Source organism: Scyliorhinus torazame, chromosome 18, assembly GCF_047496885.1.
Source record: "Scyliorhinus torazame isolate Kashiwa2021f chromosome 18, sScyTor2.1, whole genome shotgun sequence".
In the NCBI taxonomy this organism is placed as follows: Eukaryota; Metazoa; Chordata; class Chondrichthyes; order Carcharhiniformes; family Scyliorhinidae; genus Scyliorhinus; species Scyliorhinus torazame.
In genome coordinates, this window is record NC_092724.1 from 168,378,066 (window position 1) to 168,399,367 (window position 21,302).

At 48.9% G+C, this 21,302-nt stretch overlaps 1 protein-coding gene across 1 annotated transcript in view; it reads left to right on the forward strand.

The window, feature by feature from the left end:
• The window catches only part of ankfn1a (ankyrin repeat and fibronectin type III domain containing 1a), a 347,506-nt gene that overhangs the window by 91,324 nt on the left and 234,880 nt on the right, over positions 1 to 21,302 (forward strand). Inside the window, exon 6 of the mRNA XM_072483882.1 lies at positions 14,135 to 14,175. Within this exon, the coding sequence (XP_072339983.1) occupies positions 14,135 to 14,175 (41 nt within the window). The remainder of the gene's footprint in view (positions 1 to 14,134; positions 14,176 to 21,302) is intronic.

Here is a 21,302-nt window from a genome sequence, read left to right on the forward strand (position 1 = left end):
GTCTTGCCTTACAAATCTTATTGAATTCTTTGAGGAGGTGACCAAGCATGTGGATGAAGGTAAAGCAGTGGATGTAGTGTACATGGATTTTAGTAAGGCATTTGATAAAGTTCCCCATGGTAGGCTTATGCAGAAAGTAAGGAGGCATGGGATAGTGGGAAATTTGGCCAGTTGGATAACGAACTGGCTAACCGATAGAAGTCAGAGAGTGGTGGTGGATGGCAAATATTCAGCCTGGATCCCAGTTACCAGTGGTGTACCGCAGGGATCAGTTCTGGGTCCTCTGCTGTTTGTGATTTTCATTAATGACTTGGATGAGGGAGTTGAAGGGTGGGTCAGTAAATTTGCAGACGATACGAAGATTGGTGGAGTTGTGGATAGTAAGGAGGGCTGTTGTCGGCTGCAAAGAGACATAGATAGGATGCAGAGCTGGGCTGAGAAGTGGCAGATGGAGTTTAACCCTGAAAAGTGTGAGGTTGTCCATTTTGGAAGGACAAATATGAATGCGGAATATATTGTTAACGGTAGAGTTCTTGGCAATGTGGAGGAGCAGAGAGATCTTGGGGTCTATGTTCATACATCTTTGAAAGTTGCCACTCAAGTGGATAGAGCTGTGAAGAAGGCCTATGGTGTGCTCGCGTTCATTAACAGAGGGATTGAATTTAAGAGCCGTGAGGTGATGATGCAGCTGTACAAAACTTTGGTAAGGCCACATTTGGAGTACTGTGTACAGTTCTGGTCGCCTCATTTTAGGAAGGATGTGGAAACTCTGGAAAAGGTGCAAAGAAGATTTACCAGGATGTTGCCTGGAATGGAGAGTTGGTCTTACGAGGAAAGGTTGAGGGTGCTAGGCCTTTTCTCATTAGAGCGGAGAAGGATGAGGGGCGACTTGATAGAGGTTTATAAGATGATCTGGGGAATAGATAGAGTAGACAGTCAGAGACTTTTTCCCCGGGTGGAACACACCATTACAAGGGGACATAAATTTAAGGTGAAAGGTGGAAGATATAGGAGGGATATCAGAGGTAGGTTCTTTACCCAGAGAGTAGTGGGGGCATGGAATGCACTGCCTGTGGAAGTAGTTGAGTCGGAAACATTAGGGACCTTCAAGCAGCTATTGGATAGGTACATGGATGACGGTAAAATGATATAGTGTAGATTTATTTGTTCTTAAGGGCAGCACGGTAGCATTGTGGATAGCGCAATTCCTTCACAGCTCCATGGTCCCAGGTTCGATTCCGGCTTGGGTCATTGTCTGTGCGGAGTCTGCACGCCCTCCCCGTGTCTGCGTGGGTTTCCTCCGGGTGCTCCGGTTTCCTCCCACAGTCCAAAGATGTGCGGGTTAGGTGAATTGGCCAATGATAAATTGCCCTTAATGTCCAAATTGCCCTTGGTGTTGGGTGGAGGTGTTGAGTTTGGGTATGGTGCTCTTTCCAAGAGCCGGTGCAGACTCAAAGGGCCGAATGGCCTCCTTCTGCACTGTAAATTCAATGATAATCTATGATTAATCTAGGACAAAGGTTCGGCACAACATCGTGGGCCGAAGGGCCTGTTCTGTGCTGTATTTTCTATGTTCTATGTACAAGGTTTGCGAACTATTTACAATATGAGCAAGAGAAAAAAAATGTTTTTTGTTACAATACAACAACATTCTTGGTGTCACGCGGATGCCACGAGTCAAGCGGGCGGTCTGGTCTTCCTCGTCGATCGCCTCAGCCTCGGTGGTGGTGCAGGTGCTTGTTCAGGCGTTGTCGTCTCCGGGAGCGTTTCGGTGTTTGTTCCTGTTTCACTCCTGGGCGGGCACGGGAGGAGGACCGATCCTCCCGGGAAGGGGGCGGTCGCGGGGTGCGCCGGTGGTACGGAGGGGATGATCGGTGTCGGGGGGGTGTGTTCTCCCTCTCTTCTTGCCCATTCCCCCGGGGGTTGTAGCTGGTCGTCCTGCTCGAGGCTATGCCCTTGCTGAGCAGGAACTGGCGCAGCTCGTCACTCATGAAGGAGGACCCCCTGTCACTATGGATATACGCGGGGCAACCGAACAGTGTGAATATAGTGCTCAGGGCTTTAATAACTGTGGCCGCTGTCATGTCGGGGCAGGGGATGGCGAAGGGGAAACGAGAGTACTCCTCCACCACGTTCAGGAAGTATGCGTTGCGGTCAGTGGAGGGGAGGGGCCCTTTGAAATCCAGACTGAGGCGTTCAAAGGGACGGGAAGCCTTGATCAGGTGCGCTCTATCCGGCCTGAAAAAGTGCGGTTTGCACTCCGCGCAGATGTGGCAGTTCCTTGTGACTGTACCTCCTCCACAGAGTAGGGGAGGCTGAGGGATTTTATGAAATGGTAGAATCGAGTGACCCCCGGGTGGCAGAGGTCCTCGTGGAGGGCTTGGAGACGGTCTATTTGTGCGTTGGCACATGTGCCGTGGGATAGAGCATCGGACGGCTCGTTCAGCTTTCCGGGACGGTACAAGATCTCATAGTTGTAGGTGGAGAGCTCGATCCTCCACCTTAAGATCTTGTCATTTTTAATTTTGCCCCGCTGTGCATTATCGAACATGAAGGCTACCGACCGTTGGTCGGTGAGGAGAGTGAATCTCCTGCCGGCCAGGTAATGCCTCCAATGTCGCACAGCTTCCACTATGGCTTGGGCTTCCTTTTCCACTGAGGAGTGGCGGATTTCTGAGGCGTGGAGGGTCCGGGGGAAAAAGGCCACGGGTCTGCCCGCTTGGTTAAGGGTGGCCGCCAGAGCTACGTCGGATGCGTCGCTCTCGACCTGGAAGGGGAGGGACTCGTCGATGGCGCGCATCGTGGCCTTTGCGATATCCACTTTGATGCGGCTGAAGGCCTGGCGAGCCTCTGTCGACAGGGGGAAGGTAGTGGTCTGTATTAGCGGGCGGGCCTTGTCTGCATACTGGGGGACCCACTGGGCGTAATATGAAAAGAAACCCATGCAACGTTTCAGGGCTTTGGAGCAGTGGGGGAGGGGAAATTCCATAAGGGGGCGCATGTGTTCGGGGTCGGGGCCTATTATCCCATTGCGCACTACGTATCCCAGGATGGCCAACCGGTTTGTGCTAAAAACGCACTTTTCCTCGTTGTATGTGAGGTTCAGGGCGTTAGCGGTCTGGAGGAATTTTTGGAGGTTGGCGTCGTGGTCCTGCTGATCGTGGCCGCAGATGGTTACGTTGTCGAGATATGGGAACGTGGCCTGCAACCCGTGCTGGTCAACCATTCGGTCCATCTCCCGTTGGAAAACCGAGACCCCGTTTGTGACACCATATGGGACCCTTAGGAAGTGGTATAGACGCCCGTCTGCCTCGAAGGCTGTGTACTTGCGGTCACCTGGGCGGATGGGGAGCTGGTGGTAGGCGGACTTGAGGTCCACGGTGGAGAAAACCTTATACTGGGCAATCCGATTTACCATGTCGGATATGCGGGGGAGAGGGTACGCATCTAGCTGTGTGTACCTGTTGATGGTCTGGCTATAGTCTATGACCATCCTTTGCTTCTCCCCGGTCTTTACTACTACCACCTGGGCTCTCCAGGGACTATTGCTGGCCTGGATTATGCCTTCCTTCAGCAACCGCTGGACTTCAGACCGAATAAATACCTGGTCCTGGGCGCTGTACTGTCTGCTCCTAGTGGCGACGGGTTTGCAATCCGGGGTGAGGTTTGCAAACAAGGACGGTGGTTCAACCTTGAGAGTTGCGAGGCCGCAGATAGTGAGTGGGGGTATTGGGCCGCCGAATTGAAATGTTAGGCTCTGCAGGTTACACTGGAAATCTAATCCCAGTAATGTGGGCGCGCAGAGTTGGGGAAGGACGTAGAGCCTGTAGTTTTTAAACTCCCTCCCTTGCACCGTTAGGTTCGCGATGCAGAACACTTTGATCTCTACGGAGTGGGATCCTGCAGCTAGGGAAATCTTTTGCGTACTTGGATGGATGGTCAGAAAACAGCGTCTTACTGTGTCTGGGTGAATAAAACTTTCAGTGCTCCCGGAGTCGATCAAGCATGGCGTCTCGTATCCGTTGATCAGCACCGTTGTTGTCGTCGTCTGGAGCGTCCGGGGCCGTGATTGATCCAGCGTCACCGAAGCCAGTCGTGGTAGTAGTGTCGCGGTGTCTTCTTCGGACCCCGTGGAGCCGTCGTGCTGGGGTCCTTTGTTGTCAACCAAGATGGCGGTGTCCATGAATCGCACACGGCCGGGGGTGGACAAAATGGCCGCCCCCATGAATCGCACACGGCCGGGGGTGGACAAAATGGCCGCCCCCATGGATCGCACGTGGTCGGGGGTGGACAAAATGGCCGCCCCCATGAATCGCACGTGGCTGGGGGGTCACAAGTTGGCGGCGCCCATCCTCCCCTCGGGGCGCCCGGGACCCAAAATGGCGGCACCCGCGGGTCGCACATGGGGCGCTGGGGGGGTTGGGGAGCGTTTGGGCTATGCTGGGCTTGTTCTTCTCTGGGGATTGCAGCGACCCCCCGGGACCGGCACACAGACGCGTAATGGCCCTTCTTGCCGCAGCTTTTACAAGTAGCTGCGCGGGCTGGGCAGCGCTGCCGGGGGGTGTTTCGCTTGCCCGCAGAAATAGCAGTGGGCCCCCCCAGGATGGTCTGCCACTTTAACCGCGCAAGCCTGCGAGGGGGGGGTGGTTTGTCGCGACGGGGGTCCACGGAGCCCAAGGGGCTGCTGCGCGGTCGGGGCCGTAGGCGCGGGCGTTTTGCGAGGCCACATCTAGGGAAGCTGCAAGGGCCCGTGCCTCTGAGAGTCCTAGCGACTCTCTTTCTAAAAGTCTTTGACGGATTTGGGTAGAGTTCATACCTGCCACAATTAGCATGTCCGTGTGTTCGATCGCGTTCACCGGCGGGCAGCTGCAGCCCCGTCCCAAAATTAGCAGCGCGGCGTAGAATTCTTCTAGCGATTCTCCGGGACTTTGCCGTCTCGTTGCAAGTTGGTGGCGCGCGTAGACCTGGTTCACGGGCCGAACGTAGATGCCCTTCAGTAATGCGAGCGCCGTCGGGAAATCCTCTGCGTCTTCTATGAGAGGATAAATTTCCGGGCTTACCCTCGAGCAGGACCTGCATTTTCTGGTCTTCTGTGATCCGGCCGGGGGCCGTTCGGAGGTAGCCTTCAAAACATGCTTGCCAGTGTTTAAATACTGCTGCCGAGTTCGCTGCGTGGGGGCTGATCCCCAGGCATTCCGGGGCAATCCGGAGCTCCATAGTCTTTTAAGCTCGCTTAATAAATTGTAGCGCACAATGACTTACGAGAGAGACGAGAAGTGATGAAGTCGATTCAGGCTTTATTAAGTGAGACTTGTCCCCTGCAGTTCAGCAACAGAATGAAGCGGCGGGGAGAAGCTCGGGTTCTTATACTCCGCCTTCAGGGCGGAGCCAGGAGTCAGCAGCCAACCAGGACCCGGGATCTGTCAGCCAATAGCATCTCGGCTTCACAGTCCCACATGACCCCTAATACATACCACCACACAAGGTAAGGAGGTTTTTAAACCGATAAAGAGCTGTTTTATTCAATTCTTGTTTGGGAGCCAATCAGCCAGACCGAACCTCTCTGTACCTCATTGCAGATTTTAGTGACTATAATCTTTTTGGAATTTATTATTTTTCACATCCGTGGCCTGGGATATAGCTGACTGAATATTTGTTTGACCCAATATGTATCCGTTGAACTGCTGCAGAAACACTGGTTGCTGTGTGTGGTTTTCATGGGCAGTATTCTCGCCAAAGAAGTGATCACACAGACCTAACCATCGTTACCATCTCACTCCCCACCTGCTGCCAACTCCTATAACTTCAGCTCTTTCAATCATTGCCTCTGGTTTAGAAGGAATTTTAGTTTTCCATTTTTAGAAGCTGGTTGTTTCTTGCAAGGCTGTCATTTATTGCCTATCCTTACAAAACAAACAAAGAACAAAGAAATGTACAGCACAGGAACAGGCCCTTCGGCCCTCCAAGCCTGTGACAACCATGCTGTCCGCCTAAACTGAAATCTTCTGCGCTTCTGGGGTCCATATCCCTCTATTCCCATCCTATTCATGTATTTGTCAAGATGCCCCTTAAATGTCACTATCGTCCCTGCTTCCACCACCTCCTCCGGTAGCGAGTTCCAGGCACCCACTACCCTCTGTGTAAAAAACTTGCCTCATACATCTACTCTAAACCTTGCCCCTCTCACCTTAAACCTATGCCCCCTAGTAATTGACCCCTCTACCCTGGGGAAAAGCCTCTGACTATCCACTCTGTCTATGCCCCTCATAATTTTGTATACCTCTATCAGGTCGCCCCTCAACCTCCGTCGTTCCAGTGAGAACAAACCAAGTTCATTCAACCTCTCCTCATAGCTAATACCCTCCATACCAGGCAACATCCTGGTAAATCTCTTCTGCACCCTCTCTAAAGCCTCCACATCCTTCTGGTAGTGTGGCGACCAGAATTGAACATTGTACTCCAAGTGTGGCCTAACTAAGGTTCTATACAGCTGCAACATGACTTGCCAATTCTTATGCTCAATGCCCCGGCCAATGAAGGCAAGCATGCCGTATGCCTTCTTGACTACCTTCTCCACCTGTGTTGCCCCTTTCAGTGTCCTGTGGACCTGTACTCCTAGATCTCTCTGACTTTCAATACTCTTGAGGGTTCTACCATTCACTGTATATTCCCTACCTGTATTAGACCTTCCAAAATGCATTTGATTTTTTGATTTGATTTGATTTATTATTGTCACATGTATTAGTATACAGTGAAAAGTATTGTTTCTTGCCTGCTGTACAAACAATGCAAACCGTACATAGGGAAGGAAGGAGTGACTGCAGAATATAATGTTACAGTTACAGCAAGGTGTAGAGAAAAGATCAACTTAATACGAGGTAGGTCCATTCAAAAGTCTGATGGCAGCAGGGAAGAAACTGTTCTTGAGTCGGTTGGTACGTGACCTCAAACTTTGGTATTTTTGTCCTGAAGGTGAAGAGAGTATGTCCGGGGTGCGTGGGGTCCTTAATTATGCTGGCTGCCTTTTCGAGGCAGCGGGAATTATAGACAGAGTCAATGGGTGGGAGGCTGGTTTGCGTGATGGACTGGGCTACATTCACGATCTTTTGTAGTTTCCTGCGGTCTTGGGCAGAGCAGGATCCACACCAAGCTGTGATACAACCAGAAAGAATGCTTTCTATGGTGCATCTGTACAAGTTGGTGAGAGTCGTTGGTTACATGCCAAATTTCCTTAGTCTTCTGAGAAAGTAGAGTCGTTGGTGGACTTTCTTAACTATAGTGTCAGCATGGGGGGAAAAAGGACAGGTTGTTGGTGATCTGGACACCTAAAAACTTGAAGCTCTCGACCCTTTCTACTTCTTTCCCATTGATGTAGACAGGGGCATGTTCTCCACTACGCTTCCTGAAGTCGATGACAATCTCCTTTGTTTTGTTGACATTTGTCCGAATTAAACTCCATCTGCCATCTCTCCGCCCAAGTCTCCAAATGATCTAAAACGATCTCTGATGGTCCTCATCGCTATCCGCAATTCCACCAACCTTTGTGTCGTCCGCAAACTTACTAATCAGACCAGTTACATTTTCCTCCAAATCATTTATTTATACTACGAACAGCAAAGGTCCCAGCACTGATCCTTGCGGAACACCACTAGTCACAGCCCTCCAATTAGAAAAGCACACTTCCATTGCTACTCTCTGCCTTCTATGACCTAGCCAGTTCTGTGTCCATCTTGCCAGCTCACCCCTAATCCTGTGTGACTTCACCTTTTGTACCAGTCTGCCACGAGGGACTTTGTCAAAGGCCTTACTGAAGTCCATAGAACATAGAACAATACAGCGCAGTACAGGCCCTTCGGCCCACGATGTTGCACCGAAACAAAAGCCATCTAACCTACACTATGCCATTATCATCCATATGTTTATCCAATAAACTTTTAAATGCCCTCAATGTTGGCGAGTTCAGTACTGTAGCAGGTAGGGCATTCCACGGCCTCACTACTCTTTGCGTAAAGAACCTACCTCTGACCTCTGTCCTATATCTATTACCCCTCAGTTTAAAGTTATGTCCCCTCGTGCCAGCCATATCCATCCGCGGGAGAAGGCTCTCACTGTCCACCCTATCCAACCCCCTGATCATTTTGTATGCCTCTATTAAGTCTCCTCTTAACCTTCTTCTCTCCAACGAAAACAACCTCAAGTCCGTCAGCCTTTCCTCATAAGATTTTCCCTCCATACCAGGCAACATCCTGGTAAATCTCCTCTGCACCCGCTCCAAAGCCTCCACGTCCTTCCTATAATGCGGTGACCAGAACTGTACGCAATACTCCAAATGCGGCCGGACCAGAGTTCTGTACAGCTGCAACATGACCTCCCGACTCCGGAACTCAATCCCTCTACCAATAAAGGCCAACACTCCATAGGCCTTCTTCACAACCCTATCAACCTGGGTGGCAACTTTCAGGGATCTATGTACATGGACACCTAGATCCCTCTGCTCAGCCACACTTTCAAGAACTTTACCATTAGCCAAATATTCCGCATTCCTGTTATTCCTTCCAAAGTGAATCACCTCACACTTCTCTACATTAAACTCCATTTGCCACCTCTCAGCCCAGCTCTGCAGCTTATCTATATCCCTCTGTAACCTGCTACATCCTTCCACACTATCGACAACACCACCGACTTTAGTATCGTCTGCAAATTTACTCACCCACCCTTCTGCGCCTTCCTCTAGGTCATTGATAAAAATGACAAACAGCAACGGCCCCAGAACAGATCCTTGTGGTACTCCACTTGTGACTGTACTCCATTCTGAACATTTCCCATCAACCACCACCCTCTGTCTTCTTTCAGCTAGCCAATTTCTGATCCACATCTCTAAATCACCCTCAATCCCCAGCCTCCGTATTTTTTGCAATAGCCTACCGTGGGGAACCTTATCAAACGTTTTGCTGAAATCCATATACACCACATCAACTGCTCTACCCTCGTCTACCTGTTCAGTCACCTTCTCAAAGAACTCAATAAGGTTTGTGAGGCATGACCTACCCTTCACAAAGCCATGCTGACTATCCCTGATCATATTATTCCTATCTAGATGATTATAAATCTTGTCCCTTATAATCCCCTCCAAGACTTTACCCACTACAGACGTGAGGCTCACCGGTCTATAGTTGCCGGGGTTGTCTCTGCTCCCCTTTTTGAACAAAGGGACCACATTTGCTGTCCTCCAGTCCTCTGGCACTATTCCTGTAGCCAATGATGACATAAAAATCAAAGCCAAAGGTCCAGCAATCTCTTCCCTGGCCTCCCATAGAATCCTAGGATAAATCCCATCAGGTCCCGGGGACTTATCTATTTTCAGCCTGTCCAGAATTGCCAACACCTCTTCCCTACGTACCTCAATGCCATCTATTCTATTAGCCTGGGGCTCAGCATTCTCCTCCACAACATTATCTTTTTCCTGAGTGAATACTGACGAAAAATATTCATTTAGTATCTCGCCTATCTCTTCAGACTCCACACACAATTTCCCATCCCTGTCCTTGACTGGTCCTACTCTTTCCCTAGTCATTCGCTTATTCCTGACATACCTATAGAAAGCTTTTGGGTTTTCCTTGATCCTTCCTGCCAAATACTTCTCATGTCCCCTCCTTGCTCGTCTTAGCTCTCTCTTTAGATCCTTCCTCGCTACCTTGTAACTATCCATCGCCCCAACCGAAACTTCACACTTCATCTTCACATAGGCCTTCTTCTTCCTCTTAACAAGAGATTCCACTTCCTTGGTAAACCACGGTTCCCTCGCTCGACGCCTTCCTCCCTGTCTGACCGGTACATACTTATCAAGAACACGCAGTAGCTGATCCTTGAACAAGCCCCACTTATCCAGTGTGCCCAACACTTGCAGCCTACTTCTCCACCTTATCCCCCCCAAGTCACGTCTAATGGCATCCAGATAGACAACATCCACTGCCCTACCTGCATCAATCATCTTAGTGACCTCCTCGAAAAACTCTATCAAGTTAGTGAGACACGACCTCCCCTTCACAAAACTGTGCTGCCTCTCGCTAATACGACCACTTGCTTCCAAATGGGAGTAGATCCTGTCTCGAAGAATTTTCTCCAGTAATTTCCCTACCACTGATGTAAGGCTCACCGGCCTGTAGTTCCCTGGATTATCCTTGCTACCCTTCTTAAACAAAGGAACAACATTGGCTATTCTCCAGTCCTCCGGGACATCACCTGAAGACAGAGGATCACAAGCGGGACATGGTGGCCAACATGACTCTACATTCGGAGCCATGGGGTTAGGGTGGCAGATTTCCATCTCAAAGAAACATGAGTGAACCAGTTGGATTTTACCAAACTGTCAGCCCTGTGCTCGCTCACTGATCTCAGCTTCCAGATTCATTTAAACTACATTTAAATTCTGAATCTGCTCATGCTGGGATCTGAACTCACATCCTCTGGGTTATTGGTCAAGTAACAGAACCACTTCACCTATTTAGCAATAATAATAATAATAATAATCCTTTTATTGTCACAAGTAGGCTTACATTAACACTGCAATGAAGTTACTGTGAAAATCCCCTAGTCGCCACATTCCGGCGCCTGTTCGGGTACACAGAGGGAGAATTCAGAATGTCAATTCACCTAACAGCACGTCTTTCGGGACTTGTGGGAGGAAACCGGAGCACCCGGAGGAAACCCACGCAGACACGGGGAGAACGTGCAGACTCCGCACAGACAGTGACCCAAGCCGGGAATCGACACCCGGGTCCCTGGTGCTATGAAGCCATTGTGCTAACCACTGTGCTGCATGGGGTATGGGCGGCACGGTACAGCAATAACCATCATTTTCTGGTTGCTCACTCTGCCCACTTCCAAAACAAAGTTGATTCTTTGACAACTTCTAAGTTGTGAAGATGAACTGGAATCCCAGCTGTTCTCAAACTTACTGACCAATGAGAGGAGGATAGAACGATGCAGCACAGAGGAGATGATTCAGCCCATCATTCCTGTGCTAGCTCTTTGACAGAGCTATTCAACTAGTTTCACTGACCCCTGCTCTCTCCCCATTGACCCCTGCTCTCTCCCCACTGACCCCTGCTCTCTCCCCATTGACCCATTGACCCCTGCTCTCTCCCCACTGACCCCTGCTCTCTCCCCACTGACCCATTGACCCCTGCTCTCTCCCCATTGACCCATGCTCTCCCCCCACTGACCCCTGCTCTCTCCCCACTGACCACTGCTCCCTCCCCACTGACCCCGCTCTCTCCCCACTGACCCCTGCTCCCTCCCCTCTGACCCCTGCTCTCTTCCCACTGACCACTGCTCCCTCCCCACTGACCCCGCTCTCTCCCCACTGACCCCTGCTCCCTCCCCTCTGTCCCCTTCTCTCTTCCCACTGACCCATTGACCCCTGCTCTCTCCCCACTGACCCATTGACCCCTGCTCTCTCCCCACTGACCCCTGCTCTCTCCCCATTGACCCCTGCTCCCTCCCCTCTGACCCACTGACCCCTGCTCTCTTCCCACTGATCCCTGCTCTCCCCACTAGCCCCTGCTGTCTCCCCACTGACCCCTGCTCCCTCCCCTCTGTCCCACTGACCCCTGCTCCCTCCCCTCTGACCCACTGACCCCTGCTCTCTTCCCACTGATCCCTGCTCTCTCCCCACTGACCCCTGTTCTCTCCCCACTGACCCCTGTTCTCTCCCCACTGACCCCTGCTCTCTCCACTGACCCCTGCTCTCTCCACTGACCTCTGCTCTCTCCACTGACCCCTGCTCTCTCCCCAATGACCCCCGTTCCCTCCCCACTATCTCACTGCCAGATGATGGCACACGTGGCGCCGCGGGGATATGGGGGGGATACCCGCTCCCGATGACCTTCAAGGTGATGGTTGCCCTGAACATCTATGCGACGGGGTCCTTCCAGTCACCAAGTGGGGACCTGTCCAGGATCTCACAGACCTCGGCGCACAGGTGCATCCGCGCCGTCACGGAGGCCCTGCCTGCCCAGGCGGCTCAATACATCCAGTTCCATGTGTACCAAACCCACTGGGATACCCGGGCAGCGGGGTTCGCTGCTCTATCCTGCACAACACCACGCAGCAGAGGGGCGATGTGCTGGAGGATGAGGAAGGGCAGGCCTCGTCCGATGAGGAGGATGCTGGGGAGGGGGACGATGAGCAGGACATGGGGCCCGGGCAGTTGGGGAGGCCGCACAATGTCATTGTCAGGGATGCACGGGACGCTCTGATTGCCTCTAGGTTCACCGACTAAAAAGGAGGGGGTGGAGGGGTGCTGCTGGCCAGAGGCATGGACACTACATCCCAACACAGACACAACCAACAGAGTACTCTTCGTCGTCCAGTACTTCCCCGGAGTGGAGAAACTACTAAATCCTTTTCGCAGCCTTCAACACGTCATCGATGAAGAGGAACATCTAGCCAAGGCCATACCCACACCTCCATTACTTGCCTTCAAACAACCGCGCAACCTCAAACAAACCATTGTTTGCAGCAAACTTCCCAGCCTTCAGAACAGCAACCACGACACCACACAACCCTGCCATGGCAATCTCTGCAAGACGTGCCAGATCATCGACATGGATACCACCATTAAACGCGAGAACACCACCCACCAGGTACACGGTACATACTCGTGCGACTCGGCCAATGTTGTCTACATCATACGCTGCAGGAAAGGATGTCCCGAGGCGTGGTACATTGGCGAGACCATACAGACGCTGCGACAACGGATGAGCGGACATCGCGCGACAATCGCCAAGCAGGAATGTTCACTTCCAGTCAGGGAACACTTCAGCAGTCAAGGGCATTCAGCCTCTGATCCTTGGGTAAGCGTTCTCCAAGGCAACCTTCAGGACGCGCGGCAATGCAGAATCGCCGAGCAGAAACCTATAGCCAAGTTCCGCACACATGAGTGCGGCCTTAACTGGGACCTTGGATTCATGTTGCATTACATTCATCCCCCACCATCTGGCCTGGGCTTGCGAAATCCTACCAACGGTCCTGGCTTGAGACAATTCACACCTCTTTAACCTGTGATTATCCCTCTCTCCAGTCGCACTGTCTGGGCCTGTAAAGACTTAATTACCTGCAAAGACTCGTATTCAAAGTATCGTCTAGCATCTTTGACTTTGTCTATATAAATGTTTGTGGAACCCACCTCTTCATTCACCTGAGGAAGGAGCAGCGCTCTGAAAGCTAGTGATTCGAAACAAACCTGTTGGACTTTAACCTGGTGTTGTAAGACTTCTTACTGTATTATTTTTTCAGTGAGCTTTCAGTTGAATTTGTTCCCTAGCAACCTGGACAGGAAAGAAAGCCTTTGGCTGTTTTGAATCCAATTGACAAGATTCAAGTGGGATTCTTGTCAAGAGATAAACAAATGCCTTCATTTTGTGACATGAATTTTCTCTCTAATGTCTAACAATTCTAGGTTTAGAAAAGAGAATCACTTTATAATCATCCCAATAAATAACCACCCTCTGGAATTATTATCCTCTGGAATATAGGTGGCACAGTGGTTAGCACTGCTGCCTTACAGCGCCAGGGCCCCGGGTTCGATTCTGGCCTCGAATCACTGTCTGTGTGGAGTCTGCACGTTCTCGTCCGGGTGCTCCGGTTTCCTCCCATAGTCCAATCATGCGCAGGTTAGGTGGATTGACCATGATAAATTGCCCTTAGTGTCCAAAGTTGAAGTGGGGTTACAGGGATCGGGCGGGAGAGTGGGCCTAGGTCGGACGCTCTTTCTGAGGGTCATGGAGACTCGATGGGCCGAATGGCCTCCCTCTGCGCTGCAGCGATTCTATGAACAATCACCCTATGGATAAATAACCCTATAGAATAATATGGCTTCCAAACAACCGAGGGAATTTTATACTCAATGTAAGGTGATATTGGCATTGTTGCAAATTCCTCCTGACATTGAGCTCTTTCCCCTGGGCCTGAGAACCTGGCACATCAAAATTCCCACCTTGGAAGCCTGATGGGTGTAGCAGGAAAACATAGCTGGAAAACCTCTCGCTGGGCAGGAGATGCTTCCCAGTGGGAGTGGCATTTTCTTGTATGCAAATTATATGTTTCTGAAGTCCATTTTCTTTTTAAACAGAGTCTCGGGTTGACAGTCAGAACAGATTCTCGGCAGACGAAGTAAGTAAAATTCTGAAACTTTCATGTGAAAAGGCTGAACTATTTCTTGGGGAGAGGACAGTTTGTCTCTTCGTTCAACTGCCGCAGGGGAGGTGCCAGAACAGAGCAGCACCTCCGACTCCCCCCCCCCCCCCCCCCCCCCCCCCCCCCCTCCCCTCCTGGTCCCGGCACATCTGGTGAGCAGCGGTCAGAACAGGGAAGCACCTAGGACACCCAAGCACCAACCGGGCCATCCAGGCCCGGTCGCCCCAGAAGATGACCGCCAACGGGGAGCCAGGTCGCAGGGCAGGAGTCACAGCACGCCATCTCCACTCCTGATGTACCATCTGGGGAACCACCAAGGTAGAGCGTTAGGGCCCGTAAGGCCAGAAACATAGACATCAGTTAGGTTGGCACGGGTGCAGGACACGGTTTAGTGATAGGGCCTTGGGCATCTGTTCACATTAAACACCTGTTCACACTGTTACAACCACCTCAGTGCTCTGTCAGATGAGTGTGAGGATGGGTTGTCTGGATGGTCGGGGTGGGGGGGCTGGGGGGGGGGGGGGGGGCGGTGGAATGGGCAGACATTGTAAGTTGGTCGGGCTCCCCACCCTCCCCGACCGTCCCCACCCCCGTCACCCTGGGGATCTGATGGCACTGTGTGATAGATTGGCCAGCTCGCATGCAGGGATGAACGGTGGAAAGTGCTGCCTTGGGGAGGAGTCAGGCGTTGTCATACGATGTGGAGCACGGAGCTCATCGCAGAGCGGATTGTCCTCACTCTCCATCCCATGGACCAGACCCGCTGTTAGTGCCAACCCAGGGCCCACACCCCACAGTGCGGCGGGTACATATCACAGAGGGGGTTGTGTGGGGGGGAGGGGGGGGGGGGTTGACTGTGGTGGGTGGGTGGGTGGGGCTGTTATTCTCTATAATATACACAGAGACTGTTATTCCCTATAATATACACAGACTGTTATTCTCTATAATATACACAGGGACTGTTATTCTCTCTAATATACACAGGAGCTCTTATTCTCTATAATATACACAGGGGCTGTTATTCTCTATCATATACACAGACTGTTATTCTCTATAATATACACAGCGACTGTTAATCTCTATAATATACACACCAACTGTTATTCTCTATAATATACACAGGGACTATTATTCTCTATAATATACACAGCGACTGTTATTCTCTATAATATACACAGCGACTGTTATTCTCTATAATATACACAGGGACTGTTATTCTCTATAATATACACAGAGACTGTTATTCTCTATAATATACACAGAGACTGTTATTCTCTATACTATACACAGAGACTGTTATTCTCTATACAAAGAACAAGAACAAAGAAATGTACAGCACAGGAACAGGCCCTTCGGCCCTCCAAGCCCATGCCGACCATACTGCCCGACTAAACTACAATCTTCTACACTTCCTGGGTCCGTATCCTTCTATTCCCATCCTATTCATATATTTGTCAAGATGCCCCTTAAATGTCCCTATCGTCCCTGCTTCCACTACCTCCTCCGGTAGCGAGTTCCAGGTACCCACTACCCTCTGCGTAAAAAACTTGCCTCGTACATCTACTCTAAACCTTGCCCCTCTCACCTTAAACCTATGCCCCCTAGTAATTGACCCCTCTACCCTGGGGAAAAGCCTCTGACTATCCACTCTGTCTATGCCCCTCATAATTTTGTATACCTCTATCAGGTCGCCCCTCAACCTCCTTCGTTCCAGTGAGAACAAACCGAGTTTATTCAATCGCTCCTCATAGCTTATGCCCTCCATACCAGGCAACATTCTGGTAAATCTCTTCTGCACCCTCTCTAAATCCTCCACATCCTTCTGGTAGTGTGGCGACCAGAATTGAACACTATACTCCAAGTGTGGCCGAACTAAGGTTCTATACAGCTGCAACATGACTTGCCAATTCTTATACTCAATGCCCCGGCCAATGAAGGCAAGCATGCCGTATGCCTTCTTGACTACCTTCTCCACCTGTGTTGCCCCTTTCAATGACCTGTGGACCTGTACTCCTAGATCTCTTTGACTTTCAATACTCTTGAGGGTTCTACCATTCACTGTATATTCCCTACCTGCATTAGATCTTCCAAAATGCATTACCTCACATTTGTCCGGATTAAACTCCATCTGCCATCTCTCCGCCCAAGTCTCCAGACAATCTAAATCCTGCTGTATCCTCAGACAGTCCTCATCGCTATCCGCAATTCCACCAACCTTTGTGTCGTCTGCAAACTTACTAATCAGACCAGTTACATTTTCCTCCAAATCATTTATATATACTACAAAGAGCAAAGGTCCCAGCACTGATCCCTGTGGAACACCACTGGTCACAGCCCTCCAATTAGAAAAGCATCCCTCCATTGCTACCCTCTGCCTTCTATGGCCTAGCCAGTTCTGTATCCACCTTGCCAGTTCACCCCTGATCCCATGTGACTTCACCTTTTGTACTAGTCTACCATGAGGGACCTTGTCAAAGGCCTTACTGAAGTCCATAATATACACAGGGACTGTTATTCTCTATAATATACACAGAGACTGTTATTCTCTATACTATACACAGAGACTGTTATTCTCTATAATATACACAGGGGCTGTTATTCTCCATCATATACACAGACTGTTATTCCCTATAATATACACAGACTGTTATTCTCTATAATATACACAGGGACTGTTATTCTCTCTAATATACACAGGAGCTCTTATTCTCTATAATATACACTGGGGCTGTTATTCTCTATCATATACACAGACTGTTATTCTCTATAATATACACAGAGACTGTTATTCTCTATAATATACACAGAGACTGTTATTCTCTATAATATACACAAGGGACTGTTATTCTCTATAATATACACAGGGGCTGTCATTCTCCATCATATACACAGACTGTTATTCTCTATAATATACACAGCGACTGCTATTCTCTATAATATACACAGAGACTGTTATTCTCTATAATATACACAAGGACTGTTATTCTCTATCATATACACAGGAGCTCTTATTCTCTATAATATACACAGAGACTGTTATTCTCTATAATATACACAGCGACTGTTATTCTCTATAATATACACAGCTGTTATTCTCTATAATATACACAGGGACTGTTATTCTCTATAATATACAGAGCGACTGTTATTCTCTATAATATACACAGTGACTGTTATTCTCTATAATATACTCAGGGACTGTTATTCTCTATAATATACACAGGGACTGTTATTCTCTATAATATGCACTGATGCAAAGTACTTATTTAGTACCTCGCCCATTTCTTCCGGCTCACTGTCCTTAAGTGGCCCAATCCTTACCCTGGCCGCCCTCTTGCTTTTTACATTAATCCTACTTGCCAAGGACTTATCAAGACCCCTCTTAATTTCCCGCTTAAGTACCTTACTACTTTCTTTATACTCCTCAAGGGTTTCGCCTGTTCCCACCCTTCTAGACCATGCAAAAGCCTCCTTTTTCTTTGTAACGAGGTTCACAATATCCCTCGTTATCCAAGGCTCCCTAAACTTCCCATACTTATCCTTCGTTCTCTCATGTTCGTGGTATGTTTTGGGTTATGTGTTGGGTTGTGTTTTGGGTTGTGTTTTGGGTTTGTGTTTTTAGGTTATGTTTTGGGTTATGTTTTGGGTTATGTGTTGGGTTATGTGTTGGGTTGTGTTTTGGGTTGTGTTTTGTGTTTTGCGTTGTGTTTTGCGTTGTGTTTTGGGTTGTGTTTTGGGTTATGTGTTGGGTTATGCTTTCGGTTGTGTGTTGGGTTGTGTTTTGGGTTGAGTTTTGGATTATGTGTGTTCGGTTGTGTTTTGGGTTGTGTTTTTTGTTGTGTTTTGGGTTGTGTTTTGGGTTATGTTGGGCTGTGTTTTGGGTTGTGTTTTTGGTTGAGTTTTGGGTTATGTGTTGGATTATGTGTTGGGTTATGTTTTCGGTTGTGTGTTGGGTTGTGTTTTGGGTTGAGTTTTGGGTTATGTGTTAGGTTGTGTTTTGGGTTATGTGTTGGGTTATGTGTTGGGTTATGTGTTGGGTTGTGTTTTGGGTTATGTTGGGTTGTGTTTTGGGTTGCGTTTTGGGTTGTGTTTTGGGTTATGTGTTGGGTTATGTTTTCGGTTGTGTGATGGGTTGTGTTTTGGGTTGAGTTTTGGATTATGTGTGTTCGGTTGTGTTTTGGGTTGTGTTTTTTGTTGTGTTTTGGGTTGTGTGTTGGGTTGTGTTTTCGGTTATGTTGGGCTGTGTTTTGGGTTGTGTTTTTGGTTGAGTTTTGGGTTATGTGTTGGGATTATGTGTTGGGTTATGTTTTCGGTTGTGTGTTGGCTTGTGTTTTGGGTTGAGTTTTGGGTTATGTGTTAGGTTGTGTTTTGGGTTATGTGTTGGGTTATGTGTTGGGTTATGTGTTGGGTTGTGTTTTGGGTTATGTTGGGTTGTGTTTTGGGTTATGTTGGTTTGTGTTTTGGGTTGTGTTTTGAGTTATGTTGGGTTGTGTTTTGGGTTATGTTGGGTTGTGTTTTGGGTTGTGTTTTGGGTTATGTTTTGGGTTGTGTGTTGGGTTATGTTTTGGGTTAAGTTTTGGGTTGTGTGATGGGTTATGTTTTGGGTTATGTGTTCGGTTGTGTTTTGGGTTGTGTTTTTTGTTGTGTTTTGGGTTATGTGTTGTGTTGTGTTTTGGGTTATGTTGGGTTGTGTTTTGGGTTGTGTTTTGGGTTATGTGTTGGGTTATGTTTTCGGTTGTGTGTTGGGTTATGTTTTGGGTTGAGTTTTGGGTTATGTGTTAGGTTGTGTGTTGGGTTGTGTTTTGGGTTGAGTTTTGGGTTATGTGTTAGGTTGTGTGTTGGGTTGTGTTTTGGGTTGAGTTTTGGGTTATGTGTTAGGTTATGTGTTGGGTTGTGTTTTCGGTTATGTGTTAGGTTATGTGTTGGGTTGGGTTTTGGGTTATGTGTTGGGTTATGTGTTGGGTTGGGTTTTGGGTTGTGTTTTGGGTTATGTGTTGGGTTGTGTTTTGGGTTGTGTTTTGGGTTATGTTGGGTTGTGTTTTGGGTTGTGTTTTGCGTTATGTTGGGTTGTGTTTTGGGTTGTGTTTTGGTTTACGTGTTGGGTTGTGTTTTGGGTTGCATTTTGGGTTATGTGTTGGGTTGTATTTTGGGTTGTGTTTTGGATTTTGTTTTGGGTTGTGTTGTCAGGAATTCCATTCTAATATCTGGGCCAGTGTAATTTTCTTCACTTCCCCAATCAACTCCATTGAACTTGGCCTGGCTCTCATCTGAAGCATTTACCTGACGGGCATCACAGTCCCTCTCTTTGTTTCATCAGTTTCCCTGGCTTTGCTACCTCCCCCTTTCACCTTGCCGAATTGTCCACCGCCACTGGGTGGGATTCTCTGGACCGCCGGTCACGTGTTTCTTGGTGGCACACCGTTTGGTGACGGGGGTGAGTCTATCTTTCTGCCGATTGTCAATGGGATTTTCCATTGAAACCAGCCCAGGCCTCCGGGAAACCCATGGGCGGAGGTGCGATGCCGGTGGGAATCGCAACTGGAGAATTTTGGCCAATATCTGAAAGAATTCCTTCTTGAAGATCGCCATTCATCTATTGCACTTCTTGCTGTTTTGTCTGAAATGTGGAAGGGGACAAATATGTTTTTGTGGTACTCAAACAGACAGCTACACTTTATCCGCATTGGTTGCTGGGTTTATTGTCTGTTGTAATATTTTTCTTGTTATTTGATGCTCATTTTGCTCTTAATTCAAATCAGATGTTTACATCAGTCTCTGATGTGCTGTTGACACACATTCTAACGAAACTGTTACTATGACGATGAGTGTTTTTATTTAAAATGCTGAATGTGGGCAGCGATGGGAATTATTTCTGTTGTTGCATTTCTGGATAAAATAGCTCCTGCTGAATATCACCGAGGGTGAGTTATAAACACAATCTTCGACTGAAGAGCCGCATGCCTCAGGACCAATTTGCAATCCCTTATGGCCCCACTTGGTTCTCTGTAAGACTCAGTGTGAGTTCTGGGAGCAGATATAGAAGCTTGGTTGGAGAGCACCTGGAGTTTTGTGCCCTTTACCGTTGGAAGAATATTATAATCATCGGGGGGGGGGGGGGAGCGCAGCAAAGGATCACCAGACTTGTTCTGGGACTGTCCGATGAAGAGATTGGGCAAACAGGCCCTTTATTCGCTATCGTTTTGAAGAATGAGAGGTGATCGAATTGAAATCTACATAATACTCAAAGGAATAGAAAGGGTAAATGCAGGTAAGGAGCGGGATTCTCTGTCGGCGGGATCCTCCGCTTCGCCGGCAGCGCACTCACGCCCGCGGATTTCCCAACAGCATGGGGGTGCCCAGAATGGGAAACCCCATTGGCCGGCTGGCGGGACGGAGGATCCCACTGCCAGCGGGGGTGCGCCGCACCAGAAAACGGGTGTGGCAGGTTGGAGGATACCACCCACGATGTTTCCCTTGGGTGGGGAGTCTAGAACCAGGGGACATAATTTCAAAATATTGGGGAAGCCACTTAGGAGCGAGATTAGGAGAATTTGCTTTACACAGGAGGTTGTGAATGTTTGGAATTCTCTGTGCCAGTGGCTGGGGAAGTTCAATCATTGAGTATGTTTAAAGCAGAGATTGATAGGTTTCTAAATACAGTGATATAAAGGATTATGGGGATAGTGTGAGATAAAAGCATTGAAATCGATGATCATACCCACCAATTACACACCCACCCATTACAAACCCACTTATTACACACCAACCTATTACACATCCATCAGTTACACACCCATCCATTACAAACCCACCTATTACAAACCAACCCATTACACACCCACCCATTTCTCACCCTGCCATTACACACCCACCTAATATATACCCACCCATTACAAACCCTCAAATTACTCACCCAGCCATTTCACACCTACCCATATACACACTCAGCTTTTCACACCTACCCAATACACACAGCTCCACCCATTACACACTCAGCCATTACACACCCAAATATTACACACCCACCTATTATATACCCACCCATTACAACCCCACAAATTATTCACCCACCCATTACATGCCTACACAGTACACACACATCT